General features: G+C 52.6%; 2 protein-coding genes across 3 annotated transcripts in view; both read right to left on the bottom strand.

Annotated features, from left to right (window-relative positions):
* The window catches only part of LOC119843039, a 338482-nt gene that overhangs the window by 102917 nt on the left and 212910 nt on the right, over nt 1-22655 (bottom strand). The window lies entirely within an intron of this gene.
* Nucleotides 1-22655, bottom strand: part of LOC119842518 (butyrophilin subfamily 1 member A1-like) — a 47935-nt gene that overhangs the window by 17822 nt on the left and 7458 nt on the right. The window contains exons 4-8 of one of the 2 annotated variants that reach the window (XM_038370786.2): nt 18929-19210; nt 5789-5905; nt 3179-3211; nt 2258-2290; nt 2137-2169 (exon numbers count right to left, since the gene is read on the bottom strand). In XM_038370786.2, coding sequence (XP_038226714.1) covers nt 2137-2169; nt 2258-2290; nt 3179-3211; nt 5789-5905; nt 18929-19210 — 498 coding nt within the window. The remainder of the gene's footprint in view (nt 1-2136; nt 2170-2257; nt 2291-3178; nt 3212-5788; nt 5906-18928; nt 19211-22655) is intronic. The other variant, XM_043496826.1, reaches the window with a different exon arrangement.

Genomic DNA, 22655 nt, shown 5'->3' with positions numbered 1-22655 from the left:
ATAGCCAGGGCTTCCACATACCCATCTGGTAGCGTTGCCAATTGTCTAATGGCGCAAACCCAAAGCCTCTTGCCATGCCCCCTGCCCTACCTGTTCTCTGAGGCCCTGCTCCCTGCTCACTTCATCCCCCTCCCTCTGTCACTCGCTGTCCCCCACCCTCACTCACTTTCACCAGGCAGGGGCAGAGGGTTGGGTCCGGGAGGAGGTGTGGGGTGCAGGCTCTGGGAGGAAGTTTGGATGGAGGAGGGGGCAAGGGGTTGGGCTCTGGGAGGGAGTTTGGGTGCGGGGTGCTGGTTCTGGGCTGGGGCAGGGGGTTGGGGTGCAGGGAGTCAGTGCTTTCCTGGGGCAGCTCCCAAAATTGACTGGCACACCCCTCTGGCAGTGGCTGCTAGGGACAGGGACTGGGGGCACTGTGGGGGGCCAGCAGCCTTGATGGGGAGCTCAGAGCTTGGGCAGGGGCTCTAAAAGAGGGGCAGGGGGCGGAGGGGTGGTTCATGCACTGCCCCTGAGGAAGGTTCTTCTCTTCCCTGTCTCTCACATCAGTTCTGGGTGGCCTCTGTGTATGACTACTGGATCAGGCCCCACCGGTAAGCTAGATGATCTCCCCCCAGTTTATGTGTCACCAGGGGCACAGGTGGGAGATAGGAACCCAAACATCTAGATTGAGGCAGCAGTGCACTCTTCGTGCCCAGAGGCAGAAGCTTAGACAGTGCGAGAACTTACACAGAGATTTATGTCCTGAGTGAATTTAGGTGCCTTCAGGGTTAGGTGTCAGCAAAGCAGGGGGTTGTGGATCACTGTGCCTAAAATGGGCATTGTGGCTGGAGTTTAGGTGCCTAAGGCTCTTTGTAGATTGGGGCCATAATGCGATTCGGAGATAAAAGCTGAGGGAATCTCCATCACGAGAGCAGGTTAGACGAATACCCGCCAGAGATGGTCTAGATAATATTTAGTCCTGCCAGGACTGCAGGAGTCTGGCCTAGCTGACCTCTTGAGGTCCCTTCCAGTCCTACGATTCTATGATTAGTGTGGGGTTAAGGTGGAGAGGACGTACTTGTAATTTAAGGGTAAAGCACTTTACAGGGATCTTGTAATTATCCCCAAACTAAGCGATATAAACTCAGGAAATACAAAACTAAGGTTAAAGTTAAAAAAACCCAAACATTCCATGGTGTAGAAATGCAACTAAGGCAGCTAAGCAACCTTAACACTGCTCTGCAGTAACTTTATGAGGGGAAAATTGAAAAAAAACAAAAACAAAAATACAGCGTGCTTTAAAAATCAGTTTCATTTAATGTAGAACCACACACACATACTGCTCTGCACTGATCAGACCTGTACGGTTATTGTGCAGGGTCGCAGCAGGCTGAAGCTGAGGTTGTGGGTGTGTGTGGTCCCTGAGGATGAAATCCTGCCCCCTCCCACATTACATGGGCATGCAAGGGCCAGAACACCTGGGGTTCCCAGTGAGAGATCCTGTTAAATACTGGACAAGTCTCTGTGGGTTTGCCCCCGGCCCAAAAAAAAAAAAAAAAGCCCTGTGGCAGTTGGTCTCAGAGCCAGGCTTGTGGGGCTCACACAGTACAGACGTTCCCACTCAGGCTGGAACCTGGGCTCTGAGACCCAGTGAGGAAGGAAGGGGGATGTCTCCAAGCAGGAATGGCGACACTGCTAGATTTATCCCTGCAGCACGAGCTCCAGGCAGCTGACTCAGACTCTGAGACTTGTGGGCATGGGTGGTTTTTTGCACTGTACACGTATCCACAGTCTCTAGCAATGAGACTGACCAAGCTGGGTTGTATATTCAGGCCCCTGGACTCAAGGTGCCATTTCTGTAATTCCCATGGGGTTTATTAGATTGAATGATCCCTTCCCCTTCAGAGGCTCTTTGTACCAGCGTGAGCAGCCCCTGAGCTCCCTGCTTGGGCTCTGGCATTGAGATGGAGATGTTCCCCATCACTCATTCAAACAGGCTATAACTCCACCTGCTAAAATTGAACTAAAGGTGTTAAACTGTGACTCCACTGGCATTAAATGGGACTTTCAATTGAGTTAAGTTGGTTCGACTGAGCTGACTCGATTGACATGACATGAAATCTTCAACCCATCGGGTCCCCATTTGTCCCAAACACTGACCTTTCTGTTTCTCCATCTCAGATCGCAGAGCCTCTAGAGGGAGAAAAGAGGGAGAAGTGAAACTTCCCCCTGTCGTGTTTATGGGGATAGAGTTAATATTGTAAATGGCCCAGACACTGACCTTTCTCTCCCTCCCATTCAGACAGCAGGGTCTCTAGAGAGAGAACAGGGTGAGAAGTGATTCATCAAGTCACAGATTCCAAGGCCAGGAAGGACCATTGTGATCACCTAGTCTGACCCCTGCATAACACAAGCCAGTGGGCTTCCCCACAATAATTCCTACAGCAGATGGTTTAGAAAAACATCCAATCTTGATTAAAAACTGCCAGCGATAGAGAATCCACCACGACCCTTGGCATGGGCAGTGGGTATAATAGACTAGGAGAGGCTCAGCCTCCCCTGCCGCTGCCATGGCCACCAGACCTCTGTTTGTTTTTGGATTTTGGGGGGACGTTTTTGATTTATTTCGCCCTATGTAGGTTCAGGGCAGCTGAGGGGGCGGTATGTGTTATTCAGCTTCCTGGATTCATCAGTAATTTCCCTGGACTGGAGATTACTGATGGACCCAGGAAGCTGAGTAGCACATACCACCTCCTCAGCCACCCCGGAACTGGCATGGGGCATAGCAAAAGCGTCTTCCAGACCTGAGAGATGTTTTTCCCCAGGCAGCTTGGGGTCTGCGAAGGGAAGTCACAGCACAGCTGCGGCTGACCTGGGGCAGCTCTGGGCAGGTGGGAGGGGAGGCCTCGGGGCTTCAGCCGGCCTGGGGCTTCTCCAGCCGAGGGAGGGGGTGCTTGGGGCTCCTCCAGGAGTGGGGGAGAGACAGGGGGTCTCAGAGCTCTGGCTGAAGGGGGAGGGCATGGGTGAAAGAGGCAGAGCTGGGGCTAGCTTCCCCAAAGGGGGGCTCCAGCCATCACCCATGACCCTCAGTAAATTGTTCCAATGATTAATTAATAATTAATAATGGCTGGCAAGATTTCACCCTGTTGTGTTTATGGGGATAACTCTACTGCCAGCTAATGTGATGGGCCCAGACACTGACCTTTCTCACTCTCCTTATCCGATCGCAGAGTTTCTAGAGGGAGAAAAGGGCGAGAGGTGAGATTTCACCATCATGCTTAAGGTGCAGTTCCTGCTATTAACATAATTGTGCTGTGACTATGGAAGCGAGGCAGACAGACTGACAGACAGATCCGTCTCAACATCCCTGCAGCCAGCATCCCCACTGCCTGGGCCCTGTCATACTCCTGTCTAATCTGGCTATTGAGGGGGGTAGTGGGGCGGAGAAAGTCTCTTTTGTTGTCCAGTTCCTTGTCTGCTCCCCTCTGGCCCATCCCCTGAACAGCCCCAGCTCTTCCCCCCCCCTTCCCCCCTCCCCCCAGCTCCTGACTGTGGGGATGGAGGATGGAAGTGAGCGATGGGAATGGGGCACTGACCCACACTGGGAAAGGGGACAGGGTCTGATTGGCTTCATTCTAGGCCAACTCCTGACCCTGTGGCAGGTGCCTGTCCCCTGGTCCTAGTGATACATGGGAACAGCTCCCCCTAGGGCCTGGGTAGCGTCCCAGCTAAGAACAGGGTGGAGATGCCTTTCTTTAGCTGGGCGCACAGGTCAGCAGGAGCCAGGGAGGGGTGAATGGGCCCTTACAGGTATCGCCTCTAAGATCAGCTCTTTCCCACTGGGAGCTCGTCCCCTTGATGTGTCAGCCCTGGGGTACCAACACTGCAGGAAATGGAGGTAGCGTCATGTCTGCCAGTCACTGCTGAGAACAGCCTGAGTGAGACCATCTTGTGACCCAGTGTGAGCAGCGTCTCAGAACAGCCGTGCAAGTCCTGGGTGTGTTTGTGTTATTATTACAGCATCCTAGCCACACAGCTCACCAGTGCAGCTGGTGCGGAGAATTCTCTGAAAGGCTAGGGAGCAAGACAGTGACAATTCATTGTTCTGATTGTTTAAAGCTTCAAAATGAGCCCAGGAGAATTCTCTCTCTCTCTGGGCATATACATGATTTTTACATACAACTCAAAATGAGTGTATCCCTGACACCTAAACGGGTATTCAACCCACATAATGTATCTGTAAGCCACTAACTAAACCAGTTCACACCAGGTGCTGACAGAGTGCGAAGGTGACAGTTCTAAAGGTGCAGCATCCAGTTCCAGCTTTCACAAGTACAAAGCTCCTCTCTGCTTTTCTCAATTACCTGCTTCCGTCCCCACTGGGAAATCATTGAAACAGACATTTCCCCTTCCCAATTCTTTCGACACTGATACATTTCTACATAATTTTCACAGCCCTTCAGGTGAGAAAACCCTCTGGGTGGGACTTTCACAGCTGTCTTTGGGGTTTGCACATTCAGTATCCATTAATTTAAACAAAAATTGGACATTCAGACCCCTTAGGCAGCTGTGAAAATTCCAGCATCTCTATAAACATATAGATCGCTGAAGGCAGTTCTGCCCTTTGCGACTGGAGAAAAAACTACAGCTGAGCTCTTATGCTACAATAGAGAGTTCATTACCCTGTGTATCCTGCTGGCTGACACTCTGAGAGCCCAGGGCTACAAGGTCCAGATCCATGCCCTGATCATCGGAGCCCTGGGCATGTGGGACCTCAACAACAAGCTGGTGCTGAGAGGGTGCGGAGTTGGTTGGTGTTATGCCCGGCTAATGAGGCAGCTCATGGTGTCTGACGCTATCAGATGGTCCAGGGACATATACACTGAACACATCACAGGACCCCGACAATACCAGGACATGTGAATGAGACCGCCGACAAGGGACACAGTCAGGGAAATAACCCATTTCCTTCTCTGACAGACTGTATCCATCTCTAGAAGACCTACCAGACACCGACGGACCGAGGGACAAACTCCACCCATGTACCAATCGACTTTACCGCTACTGACTCTGACTCTATACACTCTATGGGTGGCGTACCCGAGAACACTTATTCCCTACCAGTTAAAACTCACACACCTTAATCTGGGACAATCTACGTATCTCGTCAGCTTTGTAACCAAAACTTTTAATTTTTCATAACCCAAACTTGACCCCAAATGTACCATGCCTTTTCTTTAAACCTTTGAATTTCCTTTAAATTCAAACATGAATTTGATTTCAAACATTAGTTTTAATAAAAATATTTGGATCTCACACAGAGAAAATCTGAGTGTAGAAAAATGTTAACCTTTGCATTTGCATAGTCACTGCTTTGCCCATTCACAGCTCCTACTCACAAGCACAGACTGAAGGTCAGAACTGAGCTCTAACAAACCCCTCTCTTTTACTTCACTTTCTGTTTTTCTTGCCAGCAGCCAAGTTCCGTATGTCGGGGCTCCAAGCCCAGCTCACTGAGCCCCACATAGTGTTTCAGGCAAAGCAGTGCGGATCCCTAGGGAACAGTTCAGAGTCAAATTCACTCGGGATCCTGGAGTGAGATCTGAAGGGCGGAAACCACTTGACACGTCTTGGTTCAAACATGATCATAATTTCTTCAGCTCCCTCTTCACCCTCAGCCCGGCTCCTACGGCCTGAAACTTCTCCGGACACTGAATCAAAGCCCCTTAATCCCTGTCTCTTTACTTATGGGTTTGTTTTAAATCTCTGTGTGTCTCTCACCACATTCCCCCCACCCCTCTCATTACATTACCTTTCGCTCTGCGTTGTCTCCAGAAGCAGTAACTGGCCAGGGCCATGAGAACAGCCAGGAGAGACAGGATCACCCCTAGAGCCACCATCCAGGGATTGATCCTCGGGAAAAACAGCTCTGCAAGAGAAAGTGCCATTGACTAGGGAGCAAACACTACAGAATGAAGGCAGGACACTGCAACGGTAATGACACTGTGACTAGTTAAAAGAATCTCACAGGGAAATACACAGGGAGATGTGGCTCCTTCATGCTTTATTATTAAGCCAATGGAAGCCCAAGCTTTAGCCTGGTTACTGAACATGGTTAATTAATGGGAGGGAGTTCTGACAAAGCTCTGTCCTTGTCTCCTTGGGTCCCACATTTCCTGGCAGATTTTGCTAGCCTCAGAGGATCACTGTGACCCTCCACGTAACCCTTCTCTCTCTAGAGACAAGGGTCACAGTCTACTGAGCCATTTTCATCATAAGCCAGCGAGGGAGGTGAGGAGAAGCTATCCTCCCTTGCACAGTCTCTGTTGTCTCCCAGTTTCAGTGATTAATCAGGGAGGGAGTCAAAGGGGGGAGCCCAGGCCCACCCTCTACTCCGGGCTCTAGCCCAGGGACCCTAATAGTATCAGCTATGTAGCTGACCTTTTAGAAACATGACACATACAATTCCCTGGGCTACTTCCCCACAGCAGCCCCCACTTCCTCAAGCTCCACTTCACCGTTACCTCAGGGCCTCCTTCCTTGTGCCTGATATAATGTGTGTACTACTCAGCCTCTCCAACCGCACAACTTCTTCCCACAGCTCCTGACATCCACACCCACCTGACTAACTGGGAGGCTTTTAACTAGTTTCAGCCAGTCCCTGATTGGCTTCAGGTGTCCCAATCAACCTAGCCTTCTCTCTGCCTTCTGGAAAGTTCTTAATTGGCTCCAGGTGTCTTAATTGATCTGGAGCAGCTTCCATTTCACTTATCCTGGTACCAGGGATTTGTTTAGCCTGGAGCGATTCTCTCTCTCTCTCCCACGACTCTTCCATAACCTTCTAGCTTGGAGGGAGGTGGGAAGCTGCTACTCCTGCTGCTAGGCCCTAAGCTCTCCCTGCTGCTCCAGCTGCTCCCCTGGCTGGGCCAGACACCCCCCCCCCCCCGTTCTCTGCTACCTGGTTGCTGGACCCCCCCACTCTCGGGTGCTGCTACTGCTGCAACTGCAGCCCCGGGGAGGGAGGGCTGCTAGCCTACTCCCCAGAGAGGAGGAGTGAGGGACCCCAGCCACTGCTGTTGTGGATACCACCACCACCTGAGAGGGGTCCTTTCTGCCTGCCTGGACCACCACCTGGAGTTCCTGGAGCTGCTGCTGCTGCTGCTGCTGCTGCTGTGGAGTCTGCTGGCTGGAGCTGCTGAAGCCCGAGGAGGAGAAGAAGAGGACCATCTACCAGTGGGGGAGCACCTAGAGACTTTGCAGACCACCGTGGAGGGGGCCTAAGACTGAGTAATTTTCAAACTGTGCTCTTGTGGTGGGGGTCTTGACTGTGTTTCCAGGGACACAGGGGGTGTGGTGTGGAGCTGCCCCCCAATCCATCTGTGTGTCCCCCCAACCCCCACCACTACTACCACCACTGCTGCCCCCTCCACCACCCCCACTGGCTGTATACCATCTGCCTCAGCTCCTGCCTCTGGACTCAGCTGCTTGCTTGGCTTGCCACGCCCTATTTCCACCCTTTGGGCCAGAAGCAGCAGCCAGCTTAAAAAAAGACCTGTGCAAGTGCACGTGGGCACATGTGCCCCCCCAGACTGCCTATCCCCCAGCTTTGCCCTTTACTACCTGCCCCATTTGCCACTTGTAGCTTTGCCCTCCCTTTTGTCCTAGCCCCTCTTACTAGCTTCAGTTTGTTTGCCTACCCCGCGCATTTCCTTCTGCAGCCTTTGTTTGTTTGCCCCGCCCCAGCCTCTGAAGCTAGCCCCTTGGTTTCCCTGTTCTACCTCCAGACCGCTTAGCCCCTTGTTCCGTGTGCCCATGCCCCCTCCCATGCGCTTGTGCAACTCCCCATTTTAGTTTCAACCCTCTTCACTGCACCCCGAATGTTGTTGTATCCCCCCCCTCCCCTAGTGCACCAAGAGGAGCCGGAATTCCACCTTGTGTCGGTGACTGACCCCTAACCCCTGATTGCCCCCATTCCAACCTACCCCTTTTGGCGCCCTCCTCCCCTGCCTGCAGCCTAGCGGGGAGGAGTGGTCGATCTGCTTCCCCTCTCCCCTTCTCCTTCTGGTGTCTCCCCTTCCCTCCCTACACATGATGGCGGGGGATGAGAGGGGTGGGCCCCCTCCAGCAGCCCGAGCTGCCCCTCCCACGCCTGCCCCTCCGTCACCCCCCGAAGCTTCTACCTCTGCTGCCGAACCATCTGCCATCGCCTCTGCTGGGGCACCAGCAGCGACGGGCACCAGGGTGACCTCCACTGCTGCCACGTCTCTCACCCCCTCAGATTCGGGGGAGCCCCCCCCAGCCGGCAGGAAGGGCCAGGGAAAGAAGAAGGGGAAGGGCTCCACTAAAAAGACAAGGCCCTCCATGGCAGGGGCTGCCCCCAATGCCCCGGCCCCACGACTGGCTGGGGCGTCCCTCCCCGCTGTTCCCTCCACCAGCTCTGCGGGTGTCCCTCCCCCGGCCCCCAGGGCATAAACCCAGGTGGCGGCAGCTCCCCTGCCTGCTGCTACGTCATCTCTCCTGCCCACCGCCTCCACTACCATCTATAGCAGCCGGGGCCCCTTTCCCACCATGACCAGGAAGCATGGCATCCGTTGCCTCCTGGTGCCCGCCTCGCCCCACGTGGAGACTTATGTGCGGGTGTTGGCGAGGGTGGTGGGGCCCACAGCCATTTTGGTGGCCTCCAAAATGTATGGCAAGGTCGTCTTCTTTTTAGCATTGGAGGCCGCCGTCCAGGAGGCGGTGGAGAAGGGCCTGGCAGTAGGGGGCGTGTTCATCCCCTTGGAGCCGCTAGAGGACCTGGGCGTCCGCCTGGTCCTGACCTCCGTCCCTCCCTTTCTTCCCAATGCTGCCCTGTTACCGGCCCTCTCTACCCTGGGGAAGCCCATTCTCTCTGTCATCAGCCCTCTCCCGTTGGGCTGCAAAGACCCTGCCCTCCGTCACGTCCTCTCGTTCCGCCGGCAAGTGCAGCTTCAACTGCCACCGGTGGCGCGTGACGGAGAGGTGCTGGAGGGGTCCTTTCTAGTCCCCTACCAGGGGGCCCGTTACCGGGTGCATTACTCCACGGGGGAGGCCCAGTGCTACCTCTGCCAGGCGATAGGGCACGTCCGGAGAGACTGGCCCTTGACCTGGCAAGGAGGGGCATCTGGGACCCCCAAGCCCCGGCAGGGCACCGGCCCTGTCATCGCCGGCGCCCCTGGCTGCCCGGTGCCCGAAACCACCCCTCCTCCTTCCCAGTCCGTCATTACTCCCGCTCGGGTCCAAGGGGCACCTCCCCAACTATGCCCAGATGAGCGGGAGAGCCCTGCCCCCACTGCTTGCAATCTGGGGGCGGCCTGTGGAGGAGGGTGCGGCAGGGACACCGCCGAGCATGAGAGAGGGCCTGCCCCAAGGGGAATCTTCCCTCCCTTGTGCTGCCCCACCGTTACCCCCTCGAGTCCCTGAGCCATTGCCTCTGCCCCCTGACATGACCCCTGCTAACCAGCCCTCAGATGATGCCATGGAGGGCTGGGCCCTAGTCTAGGGGAAGCGGGGCAAGCGCAAGGCTAAAGCTTCGCTCCTTTCATCTGATGCGGAGGCCCCCTGGAAGACCAGGAAGGGGGGCACTGATGCCGAGCCTTCTGCTCTACCCACGGGTGTGTTCCATCCACCAGAGCCGGCTGGGGAAGACGTGGCAGCACTGGAAGGCAGTATCTCCCCTCCACGGGAGTCCCTCCCCCCCAAAGCCCCCGAGGCGCCATCTGAAACCTCAGTGTGCCCCGAGGCAACCGTCGCATCAGGTGCCGGCGGGGAGAAGCCCAGGGTGGTGGAAAATGATTTCCCATCCATATATGAGGAGATCGAGGCCCTGGGTCTGACCCTGGTCACCCAAGGGGAGGATGACCCTATGCCAGCAGGTCTTGATCTGGGTGACTTCACTCCAGCCCCCCTTTCCCCATGCTCCCTCCCCCTAACCATTGCTTCCGCTCCCACCTCCGAGGAGCCCCTGGACTCCTCCATCAACCCGGCTGCAGATGGCACCCCGTGGAGGGCCGCCGAGCCTGTTGAGGCGACGACCAGTGCCACGCGGCCGGGACCTGAGCCACCAGGGGCACCCCTCTTTGGTGAGGAGCATTTGACCTCCTTCCCGGAAGGGGCCCTACAGAAGAGAGTCCACCTCCTGATGCCGTGGCTGCCAAATCCACCATAGAGCCTGCGCCCGGCATCACTGAGAGCCCTCTCCCCACCCAGAATCTCGCCTCTAACCCTGCCCCTGCCCCTGTTCCTATCCCGTCCACCTCCCGAGATGTTATTGCTGCCCCTGGGACTGTCTCCTTTCCTTTTCCAATCGATGACCCCCAGGGAGCGGCCTTTGTGTTTACCTGTCCCGACCCACCAGGGGCTGCTATCCTCCCTCCACCGCCCCCTATCGCCCCAGCGTTCGGGCCAACCCATCAGGAGCCCCGTCAGGAGTCCGCACCCTGTCTGCCCGTCTTGGTGGACCATGGGGCTGTACCAAGGGCCCCGTCGGGGAGTAACCAGGAGACTGTAACCCCAGCCCCCCATGCGCTGCGAGAGGAGTTGCGGGAGTTTCTAGAAGACGTCTGTGGCTCCCACAACAAAGTACAGCTTGCTCTCCAGTGATGGGGGGACTTTAATCAAATCCTCCAGGCCGCAAGGGCCCACATGGGGGAGGGTAAAAGGACCAGGAGGCAAGGCGCCGCGGTCTACCAGTGGGTCCGCCTCTTCCGTGACTCCTTACTCACCTACGGGGTAGGTCACGGACTGCTGCGTGGCCCATCAGGAGCCACGAGCGTCCCTACCGGCGGGGATCCCCCCAGCCCTCCTCATGGCACCTCTTACCATCGCAACATTGAACACCCGCGGCTGTAGGATGGGTCTCCGCAGGTCCCAGGTGCTCTCCTTCCTTCAGGAGGGGGGTACTCTGTAGTTTTCTTGCAGGAGACCCATACGGATCCGACCGCCGAAGACAGCTGGCAGCTGGATTGTGGAGACAGGATCTACTTTAGCCATCTCACAGTTCATACGGCTGGAGTGGCGACCCTGTTCTCTCCCGACCTACAGCCCGAGATGCTGGGGGTCGACGAGGCTGTGCTGGGCCGCCTGCTGCACCTCCGGATCTGCATGGAAGGGCTCGTAGTCAACCTCGTCAACATCTATGCCTATCTAGATCTATGGTGGGACCTAGGAAAGGTGTGCGCCTGGCTCTTCTGCTGTGACTACACCCGGGGTGCCAGCCGATGGAGGGATGTGGCGATAGAGCAGTTGGAATGGGAGGTCTTAGAGCTGGAGAGGCGTCTGGCCGCCAGCCCCGAGCATCCACCCCTCTGCGGAGTGTGCCGGGAGAAGCGGGAAGAGCTCCAGACCCTCGAGGACCATCGGGCCCGGGGTGCCTTTGTTCGATCCTGCATCCGTCTCCTTCGGGAGATGGATTGCGGCTCCCGCTTCTTCTATGCCCTGGAGAAAAAGAGGGGGGCTAAAAAACATGTCATCTGCCTACTGGCAGAAGATGGCACCCCCCTTACGGATCCGGTGGAGATGTGCGGGAGGGCGAGAACCTTCTACGCAAGCCTTTTCTCCCTGGATCCGACAGATCCTAATGCTTGCAGAATGCTCTGGGAGGAGCTCCCGACAGTCAGCGTGGGCGACCGAGACCAGCTAGAGCTGCCTCTCACTCTGGCCGAGTTCTGGGAAGTCCTCCGTCGCATGCCCACCAATAAATCTCCGGGCATGGACGGGCTGACCGTGGAGTTCTACCGCGTGTTCTGGGATGTCCTCGGCCCAGACCTAGTCACCGTCTGGGCCGAGTCTTTGCAGAGCGGGGTCCTCCCTCTTTCGTGCAGGCGAGCCGTGCTCGCCTTATTGCCGAAGAAGGGGGGCCTCCGTGATTTACGAAATTGGCATCCCGTCTCGCTCGTCAGCATGGATTACAAAGTCGTGGCAAAAGCAATCTCGCTGCGGCTAGGGTCCGTGCTGGCGGACGTGGTCCGACCGGACCTACACCGTCCCGGGCCGCAGCATCTTCGACAACCTATATTTGGTCCGGGACCTTTTGGAACTCGGGTGTAGGGATGGTCTGTCGTTCTCTCTCCTGTCCCTGGATCAGGAAAGGCGTTCGACAGGGTGGATCACAGGTATCTCGTGAGCACTCTACAGCTGTTTGGCTTCAGACCCCAGTTTGTGGGTTTTCTCTGGGTGCTGTACGCCTCCACAGAGTGTTTGGTCAGGCTCAACTGGACCCTGACCGAACCGGTCAGCTTCGGGCGAGGAGTACGGCAGGGGTGCCCCCTCTCTGGCCAGCTGTACGCTCTGGCGATTGAGCCCTTCCTCTGTCTCCTCCGAAGGAGGTTGACAGGATTGGTGCTGCGGGAGCCGGAGCTGTGGCTGGTCCTGTCGGCGTACGCTGATGACTTGCTTCTCGTGGTTCAGGACCCGGGCGACTTGGCGCGGGTGGACGCTTGCCAGGCCATCTATTCGGCAGCCTCCTCCGCGCGGGTCAACTGGGTCAAGAGCTCTGGCTTGGTGGTAGGGGACTGGCGGCAAGCGAGCTCCCTCCCACCCGTGCTTCAGGCCATCCGGTGGAGCACGGGTCCGCTGCTCTATCTGGGCGTTTACCTTTCTGCCACGCATCCCTCTCCGCCGGAGAACTGGCAGAATTTAGAGGGCAGGGTGATAGAGCATCTCCAGAAATGGACAGGACTATTCCAGTGCCTCTCCCTTCGAGGGAGAGCGCTGGTGCTTAATCAACTAGTCCTGTCCATGCTCTGGTTCCGGCTCAACACCCTGGTCCTGGTCCCGGGTTTCCTGGCCAATCTCCGGACATCGATTCTGGAGTTCTTTTGGTCAGGACTGCACTTGGTCCCTGTAGGGGTTCTCCATCTACCCCTGGAGGAGGGAGGGCAGGGCCTGAAATGTCCACTTACTCAGATCCATGTCTTCCGCCTCCAGGCCCTGCAGAGGTTCCTTTATGGTGCAGGTAGTCCGGCGTGGAGCATACTGGCGCACACCTTCCTGCACCGCTTCCGAGGGCTCCGATACGACTGGCAGCTCCTTTATCTCCATCCGAGAGGTCTTCCACGAGACCTCTCTGGGCTGCCGGTCTTCTACCAAGACCACCTCTGGACCTGGAAACTCTTTTCAACGACCAGGTCCGTGGCGGCCACCACGGGGCAGATCTCCTCGCGGAGCCCCTGCTACACAACCCCCAGCTCCGTGTGCAGGTGGCGGAGTCCTGCTCGGTGCACCAGAGGTTGGTCCTGGCAGAAGTCACAGGAGTCGGAGACCTCCTGGACTATGACCGGGGAGACTGGCTGGATCCCCTGACGCTCGCTCAGCACATGGGGCTTTCCAGACCTCGTACTCCCAGGCGCATACTTCAGGAGGTGAAAGCTGCTTTGCCGCCCGCTGCTCGGGTTTATCTCGACCGGGTCCTGCATGAGGGCACGCCCCACCCATCCGCTACCCCAGGCCCACCAGACCTTTTAATTGGACCCCTGCCCCGTGGACCCAACTGACCCCTTCACCCCTTCATTGTAAGCCGGCTGCAAGAGATGCTTTCAAACCATGCCAAGAAAACATCTATACATGCTCGTGCTCCACACCCTTCATGCCCTCACCCTCGTGTCCCACCCCGATACAAAATGGGGGGACCTCTTCCACGTTTGGAGGGTGAGGAGCCCCGGTGGGCCAGCCTATATTCCACCTTAGTCCCGAGGCCCGCCGGGGATGTCAGTTGGCGGCTCCTTCACGGAGCCGTGAGCATGGGCATGTACTTGGCGCGGTTCACCTCAATCCCAGACACCTGCCCCTTTTGCGGCATGAGGGAAACCCTGGCACATATATACCTGGAGTGTGCCAGGCTGCAGCCCCTATTCCAGCTCCTCACCAATATTTTATTACGCTTTTGGTTGCACTTTTCCCCTCACCTTCTTATCTATGCGCTCCCTATCCGTGGCCCCATGAAGTCATGGGATCTCCTGGTCAACCTCCTCCTGGCCCTAGCTAAAATGGCCATCTATAAAACCAGAGTGAGGAGGTTGGCCGATGAAGTCTCCTTTGACTGTGGGGCCTATTTCCGATTCTCGGTCCGTTCACGTATCCAGGCAGAGTTCCTCTGGGCGGCGTCCTCTGACTCCCTTGACGCCTTTGAGGAGCAGTGGGCGCTGTCCGGGGTTCTCTGCTCGGTGTCCCCATCCAGTTCCCTTTGTTTGACCCCTTGACCACACTCCTGTCCCTGTTATTTCATTAGTTGTCCCCCAGAATTTTTTGGGTATCTAGGTCCTGTGGATTCCCCTTTTAGGCTGCGGGGGGATCCTTTAGCGGTGGACGGGCTTTGCCCACCCACTTCCCGGATCCCAATAAGACTACTTTTCTATTGCCATCTGGCCTTGCCCCATTACAAGGTGTGTTGGGGATAAGGAAGGGGTTGGGTGTAGCTCTATTATGCTACACCTACTCCCCACTAGTGTAAGTTCAGGCATTCCCTAGGTTGCTCTAAGTGATCCCAAGGCTGCAGCCAGTGCATACTGGCCCTCAGAATCAGAGAGTTGTGACCAACTTCCTGACACCCCCAACTCTCCTGTGCTCAGAGGGGCTCAGCTACATGAGAGTGTCTCGACCAAAATATGCTAATGCAGGATTTTAATAAAAACAAAACTTGAGTCTATAGATTCAGAGTAAAAATTCCTCCAGAGTCCTCTTCCCTGGGCCTTGGAGCAATTGCTGACTAGAGGGTTCTTTGCTAAATAATTAGTGCGATGTATTGAAAACTGTGTAAAAGTTACAAGCTGACACTTGAAATCCTGAGGGGATTCCTTGTCCTGACTGCAGGCTAAAGGGCTCTGTAGGGAGCGTGCATCTGGGTCCTCTGCAGTCAGTCTGCAAAGAGCCAGCCTAGAGCAGGGTGGGTTTGGTTCTGCCTCTCTGCCTTGAGGAGCAGCCTGCTTTGTCTCGCTCTGTATTTGGCTGTGGCATGTTAGAGTTCTGGATTCTTAGAAATAAAGCAATGTTACACTGCAGCCTTTTGGGAACATTATCTATGTTTTGTTTGTGTAAGCAGAGTCAGGATGAGCTCTACCCTGACATCTGGTGGTGAATTGTGACAAGCTGTGGAAAAGAACTTCAGGGGGCTGATCTTGTTTGCATAGGCACACCCACCCCGCCTAGCATGAGCCCACAGTAGCCCAAATGCTTTGGCTGCTGTGGGATCCCCAGTTTCTCTGTTATTGGGGCAGAAAGAATAAAGTGTTGTAACCCTGATTATGTGAATCAAGGACAGTCGAACTGTTTTATGGCAGAGGGACTCGCCATCAACTAAGTAGCACTCACTAGACAAGGGACATGGGTTCCAAAACCCAGTGAATTGAGAAAGGTTGGAAATAAGTATTTGGTGGTGTGGGTTCCTTTTGAGGGTGTGAAGCACTAATTGTATTGTCTTCTCTCTCCACTGTGAAATTTCAGAGCTAATTTTGATTCTATTGGGAGTCTAGTTATAAGCTGCTGAACTGAATTCACTTTGGGCTAATGATGCGCTAGCACTGAGGCTCCCCTACTATAAGCTGAAATCACTGAGTGCTGTGTTGACTGGGGGGCCTGAAGATATATTGCTGAGTGGCTGGCAGAGCAGTTTGCATGATGACTGGTGGAGTAGAATGGCTGGTGGAACGGAGCAGTTTGTGGGATGACTGGAGCGGCTCATGGGATGGCTGGTGGAGTGGCTTGTGGTGAAGGCTGCAGCAGAACTCCACTGAGAGGTGGGGCCATCAGCCTTGGACCATGTAAGGTGCCCCTTAACACTTCGCTTTTCACCCAGGCTGGGAGGAAAGACTCGGTGGATAAACTTTTGAACTCTGGGGCTACACTGACCAGGGACAGACTTTTGTGTTGTTGGACTTTTAGGACTTCAGGTGATTTTGGCTTGCTGGACTCAAGAACCAAAGGGAAAGGACACGGCCCAATTTGCTGGGGTGGGTCTTTGCACATGGTCTGATTTATGAACCCTAGCTGTGGTGTTTTCCCAATTTAATGCTGATGTCATTTACCTCATGTTAAAGATTTTCTGCTACACCGAGACTCTGTGCTTGCGAGAGGGGAAGTATTGCCTCTTTGAGGTGCCCAGGGTTGTGTGTAAGATTTTCCCAGGACACTGGGTGGGGGCTCGAGCCAGTTTTGCATTGTGTTATTGGAACGGAAACCCTAGATACTGAACCCGGCCCTTGTTGCTGCCAACTCTGACTGGCAGAAGGGTTACATTTGTAACTCTCCGTGTGTGTGCTGTGAACACAGCAATCAGGTAATACTGGGCATATCATAGACTAACCAGCAGTGTAGCACTATGAGACCTCAGAAAAATGGTGCTTTACAAATACAACATTTGATAGTAACCAAGGTATTTGGTAGAAAAGAATACATAAAATCACAACCTTTTTTCCTAAAAATTAAGATTTGTTTCTGCCTATTTTGGGCCTCAATTTTTATTGCTGGTATTTCCAGATGTAATCTAAGTAGTGATGCTCAGACCATATCCAGGGCTCTCTTGTGCTGTTCAGGAAAAATGACTTTATTACCCAGATTTTCATAAATACTCAGCACCCAGCAGCTCTCACTGAGAACAGAGGAGAATTCCCTCCCCCACCCCCACTGAGAACTGTGATGGTCACAGCACACAGAGACCTTAGATACAAACATAAATACTCCTGCTGGAAGGTTGCAGTGTAACACGACTTTATGTCTTAGAATCCAGAACCTTAAGACACAAGAACCCCAAAACAGAGCAGGGGGGCTGCTCCCTAAGGCAGTGGGCACAACTCAATGCACCTTGCTTTATGGTGGCTCGTCTATAGGCACAGTTAGTGTGCGGCAGGCTGGGATGTAAATCCACCTTGCACTAGCCTGCTATGCCCTAACTGGCTGTGTGCACCTGGCTGCACTGCACTAAAAGTTCCCTGGTGCACTTTGATCTGATCCCGTTTCAAAGTGGGGCAGATCAAAGAGCACTATGGAATCACTAATGCATATAGCAGGGTCAACACGGACAGTTAGTGTGTGCCAGGCTAGTGTGAGACAGATTTACACCCCAGCTTGCCACAAACTAACTGTTCCTGTAGACAAGCCCTGATTCTGCTCACACGCTTTGCTACAGAGCCCTCTAGCCTGCAAACAGGACTGGGAAAGCCCCCACTCTTAAAGTGTCAGCTTACAATTATAACACAGTCCTCACTTCAGCACAAGAACAAAGGAGTGTTCCCTCCCAAACCCCTACTGAGAAGAAGGATGATTGCTGGGTACTGAGCTATTATGAAAATCTGGCCAATGGTGTCCCAGCCTGCAAGGTGCTAAACACCCTCAGCTCCTACTGGAGTTGAAGGGTATGTCTACACCAGGGATCTCAAACTCAAATTACCATGAGGGCCACATGTGGACTAATACATTGGCCCGAGGGCTGCATCACTGAAACCTTTTCATACAACGATACAAACGTATATAAAAAATGAAGAGTTATATAGTATGCTATTAAAAGTCAATGTATTAACTTTTTTAAAACTGTAATGCAAAAAGTCAGTGCTAATTTTGACAATCATTTCATTTTTGGCCACTTAGCTGGCAACGTTAATTTGTTAATTGTATGAGTTAAAAAAAATTCTGTCAGCCTGTGATGGGGTGTTCATCCCACACAAGCCCTGAGTGGGTAAATGTGGGCCAGAAAGGGCCAATTAACCTTATATGTTGCACCTGGAGGGAAGTCAGGGATTGATAAGAACTAATGGAAGATGAAGCCCAGCATGGGGAAGACCTGGGCTAGGATGATAAAGCCAGAAAGTGACAGTATGAAGAAGGCTTCAGGGTGGCGGTCTGCAGCCACTTCTTAGAGGGAAAGGGAGTTGGCTAGAGACAAGGAGGAGGTCGGGAGGAGAGTACACCCAGTGGTTCTGTCCTGGATTAGGGATTCTTACAAGAGGCCTAAAAGGGTAGAGTACCCACAAGGAGGTGCTCCTGAGGTGAGTGAACCGCTTTACACTGGTCTGCAAATGTACCTTGTAATTTCAGTCCAGCAGTGTTCTTTTTCACTTATGCTTCTTCACCAGTACTATATGCTGCAACTGGAATTTAGGGTCTTGTCTAACTCCCATTGAAATCAATGGAAAGAATGTCACTGACTTAAATGGGGGTTGGATTAGACTGAGTCAAAAGTTCTGTTGATGATGCATAAACCAGAATAGTATAGAGCTCATGCTCCCCCACCCTGCCCCTATTCTGAGCCCTTCCCCAAATCCGTGCCCCAGCCCCGCCTCTTTTCCGCCTCCTTCCCTGAGCACGCCACATCCCCGCTCCTCCCCACTCTCTCCTGGAAAGTCCTAAGCACTGCCAAACAGCTGTTTGGTGGCAGGAAGCGCTGGGAGGTGGGCAGAGGAGAGGGGACATGGTGCACTGGGGGGGCGAGGGTTGGGGGGGGAGCAGCAGAGGGGGGAGTCAGCACCCATGGCAGGCTGCAGGAAATAGCTCTGCAGGCCGCATGTTTGAGACCCCTGGTCTACACTGCAATGAGACACCTGCAGCTGGCCCATGCTAAATGATTCAGGCTCACTGGGCTCAGGCTAAGGGGCTGTTTAACTGTAGTGTAGGTGTTCGGGCTCAGGCTGAAGCCTGACCTCTGGGACTCCCCCACCTTAGAGGGTCCTAGAGCTTGGTCTCTAGCTCAAGCCCGAATGTCTACACTGCAATTTAACAATGCCTTAGCCCAAGCCCCTTAGCCTGAGCCAGCTGGCACTGGCCACCATCAGGTGTCTAACTGCAATGTAGACATATCCCAAGAGAACTGAGGTTGCTCAGGACTTTCCAAGACATGCTCAGCACTTTGAAGGTTCAGACCAATAAATAGGAGACACAATGATAAATACTCTCCACCCATGTCTGCAGGGTTTCTTTCTATCCATGTGCGGCATGCACGGGCACTGACCTGATATCAAAATCGCTGTCTCTCTCTCTTGGTCGAGTTGGGGATTCCTGACACAGCAGGACACTTTCTGGTTGGACTCTTCTGTTATAACAATGGAAATCTCTGTTTGAAACAGGCCATTGGCCTCTTGGGATATGTCTTCAGAGGCCGATGGTAAGATCTTCCCCTGGAGATTTCTCCACTGAGCCTCAGGCTGTGAGTTCCATCCGGATGATCGACACACAACCCGGATCCCTCCGTCCTGATGTCCCTCCACAGAGATGTCAGGATCAGAGCCCAAATCTACAGAAGAAATAAATGAACTTGTGATAATCCTAAAGTACCCAGTAAAGAGCCAAAAGTTTTATTACACTGTTATCAAAAGCCATCTCTTATGAAACTAATAATTGAATGAGAGTTCATAGTGTGGTTGATCAGTTGATCTGGTCAGATTTTTATTTGATATACAGTAAAATAAATTGCCTTGCGTAATGACAGGTTTCAGAGTAGCAGCCGTGTTAGTCTGTATTTGCAAAAAGAAACGGAGTACTTGTGGCACCTTAGAGACTAACAAATTTATTAGAGCATAAGCTTTTGTGAACTACAGCTCACTTCATCGGAAGTGAGCTACAGCTCACTCATCACTTCTCCTTTTCTTTTAGTAAAATAAATGTTAATGTCAGGGCTTTTCTATGCACAAACTTGCTCCAGTTTAGTTAAACTGGTTTAGTTAATCCAGGGCAAATCCCTGTATGGCCACTCTTAAATCAAGAAGAAATTGACTCAAGCTAAAACAATACAAGCCATTTCCAAACCCATTTAAGTGTCCACACAGAGGTTTGCACTAATTCATCGAAAGCAGTGCACATGTATGTGTAGACAAGCCTTAAATTAATTCACAAATAAAAAACCTTGTAATAGGGGAGTTTGGGTTGTGTTGGCAGGGCCTTGTACTCTTCCAGAATGCAGAAGTGCATAGCAGAAAACGGGTACCTCTGAAAACCAGGAAATACACTCAGAAAAACAGAAACAAAAACACTAGATGGAAGGAAATTACGGGTTAAGTTCACGCCTCACACACCAGATTGCACTTGGTTTTTTTAGTACTGACAAACTAAACTGAAATAAAATTCTGTTAATCTGAAGCAAGAGTCTTGTACCTTAACCAGGTGTGAATTCTAACTGATTTCACTATTGCGGTGTCAGTGTGTATGCAGAGAGGCCCTCAGGGAGTTTGGAAATTTCACAGGGACCAGCCTAGAGAAGGAAACAACCTCCCAGGAGAGACAGAGACGGGACGGGTGTCTGGAGCCTTCCCCATGGGATTCTTGACCAGAAGAGCACAAAGTACTGAGTCCCCTCCCACCAGGGGTGTGACTCACAAGGCTTTGGCCCGACAGTCTCATGGGAAATGCCCAAGAGCCACAGACAAAAACTGAGGTTAAAGGGCCTATGGTGGAAATTATATGTAACCCCCCATCCCATCCCCCGTGCTTCAGTGTCTGTTTGTTTTAAACAGTTAACTGATTCCAGCTAGTCAGGGATTAGCAAGTGTAAGGTCTGGGAACTTTTTTCCGCAGCCACATTAGGAGAGCAGCAGCCATGAGCCAAGAAGCAGAAAGTCCCATCCTCACATTCCATCTAAATTACATTAAAACAATGTAATATCGGGCTGTTAAGAAGATGATCCTCTCCTAATAGTGCCCACTATCACCAGATAAGCAAGGAATCTCTTAAGATGTTTAAAGAAAACTTAGCCTGATGGCATTCTGTCCGGCATGGAATCACTTATCAATAGTTTTGGGTGTGAAACCTCTACTTCGTTACTGTTTTGCCTTTATTGTCCCTACTTCTCTATTGTTTATCTGTATGGTTTCTGTTTGGTTCTTTCATTGTTTCTGTCTGTTGCATAACCAATTTTGCAAGATTTAAATCAACAGAAGTGGTGGAGTATGATTGGTTAAAGAATTGTTTCACAGTATTTTAGGATTGATCATAGAATATTTTGGAATATTTTAGTAAAATGATTGGTTAAGCTAAGCAGGACTCAATCTTCACTATGTAACCTGAGGTCCAAGGAGACCAGCAGAAGGAACAGAAGAAGAATAAGAAGAAAAGACCTGGAAGAAGAACTCACCTGTAAGACAGCCTAAGATCAGAGCTGGTATGAATCTTCTGCATGACTGATGGGCAGCAACCAGAATCCAGATGAGACTAACCTTGCCTGGCCAACAGGGAAAGTCCACCAGCCTGATCAGGATTGGTGAGCATTGTATGCTTAGTGTGTGTATTCTGCTTGATAATTGTTAATAAATAAAGGATAAGGATATCACTATGTAAGGGTCTTTCACTGGTAAAAGACCCTGCAAATCTGCAGAAGAGTACCTCCTGAGCCCTAGGAATTGGGTAAGGGTGCGGTGTCCTAGAGTGTGTGGGTAACACAGGTGAACAAAGGAAAAAGTTAATGAACTCTTGCAGTATGCTTAGTAGGGCATCTCCAAGAGTGGAGACAATTCCACTCCCAATATAAAGAAAAAAAGTACCAAAGCCTTCAGTTAGACCTAGAGGGGAGGTGACAATCTCTGCCCTGAGTGTTGATACTCACAGGCCTGCTTTTACTGATTGCATCAAGAAGATAATCACAAAGAGACGGATACCAGCTTTTTGGATGAACTGGGTGCTTGCGGCTGGTTCAGCTCAGAGCAATGTGGTGGCATGAATGCCAAATCAGCAGTGTATGTTTTAAATGCATAGGGTCTGTGGCCTATGAACCATTTGGTACTGAAGAAATTTATTGGTGCTGTTTGTAAAGTATTTGCTGTATGGTTGTCATGATAAGATTGTGTCTAGATTTATGAGGAGTCTTGATGAAGTGAGCTGTAGCTCACGGAAGCTTATGCTCAGATAAATTTGTTAGTCTCTAAGGTGCCACAAGTCCTCCTTTTCTTTTTGCGAATACAGACTAACACGGCTGCTACTCTGAAACCTGTCAGTTAACCCTGTTCCCTGGGGTGGAAGGAGTTACCCCGCTGCGTTCCAGTTCGTGCCTGTTCTTGGCTGGAGCTGCTCTGCAGAGCAGACTCCATCTCAGCCCAAGGAGTCTATAGTTACATATTAATGCCTACTTGCCAATGCAGAAGTAAGGCTGCCCAGAAGAGCTTTGTGCATTTCCAAAATGCAGAGAGCAGCTAAACTTAAACTCCTGAAACCCAAGAGATACAAAGTAACAGCACACACCACCCCAGCCCTGCCACCTGAACTCTGCCTCCTGGGGCTGGCAATAAGCGCTGGGAACAGTCAGTGAGGATGGTTCCACAATACACAGGCATGATGGAGACTGTGTTTGGAGTCGCTGTAGTGTTTGGTGGAGGGATTAATTCGAGCAGGCTGGCAGAGCTGTCACAGCAATATGAGGAGAGGTGCATGTACCTTGAGGGATCATTACATATGTCTCATTTCACTGCTGAGGTCTGTAGGCTGTGCCAGTAGAAGTGCACAGAGGTGTCTTCTTGTCATGGGGACTGTCAGCAGTCTGGTGTTCGCTGCATCTGACCTAAATGTCTGGGTTACAGAACTAGCTACACATGTGCCCTTGCTGGTCTCTCTGGCAGCACCTTCAGGTGTCAGGCCTCCTGCCTTCAGCTGTCCTGGGGGGCAGGGGAATTCCTCAATTCTCCCATTCTTATACTAGGCACTGGGCTACAGGACTCTGTGTATCAACCACTGTTACACTGAGAGTGCCAGAAAG

The sequence above is a fragment of the Dermochelys coriacea genome, chromosome 14, assembly GCF_009764565.3.
Source record: "Dermochelys coriacea isolate rDerCor1 chromosome 14, rDerCor1.pri.v4, whole genome shotgun sequence".
In the NCBI taxonomy this organism is placed as follows: Eukaryota; Metazoa; Chordata; order Testudines; family Dermochelyidae; genus Dermochelys; species Dermochelys coriacea.
Note: the sequence above shows the minus strand (reverse complement) of the source record. Positions and strands in the feature narration are given on the sequence as shown.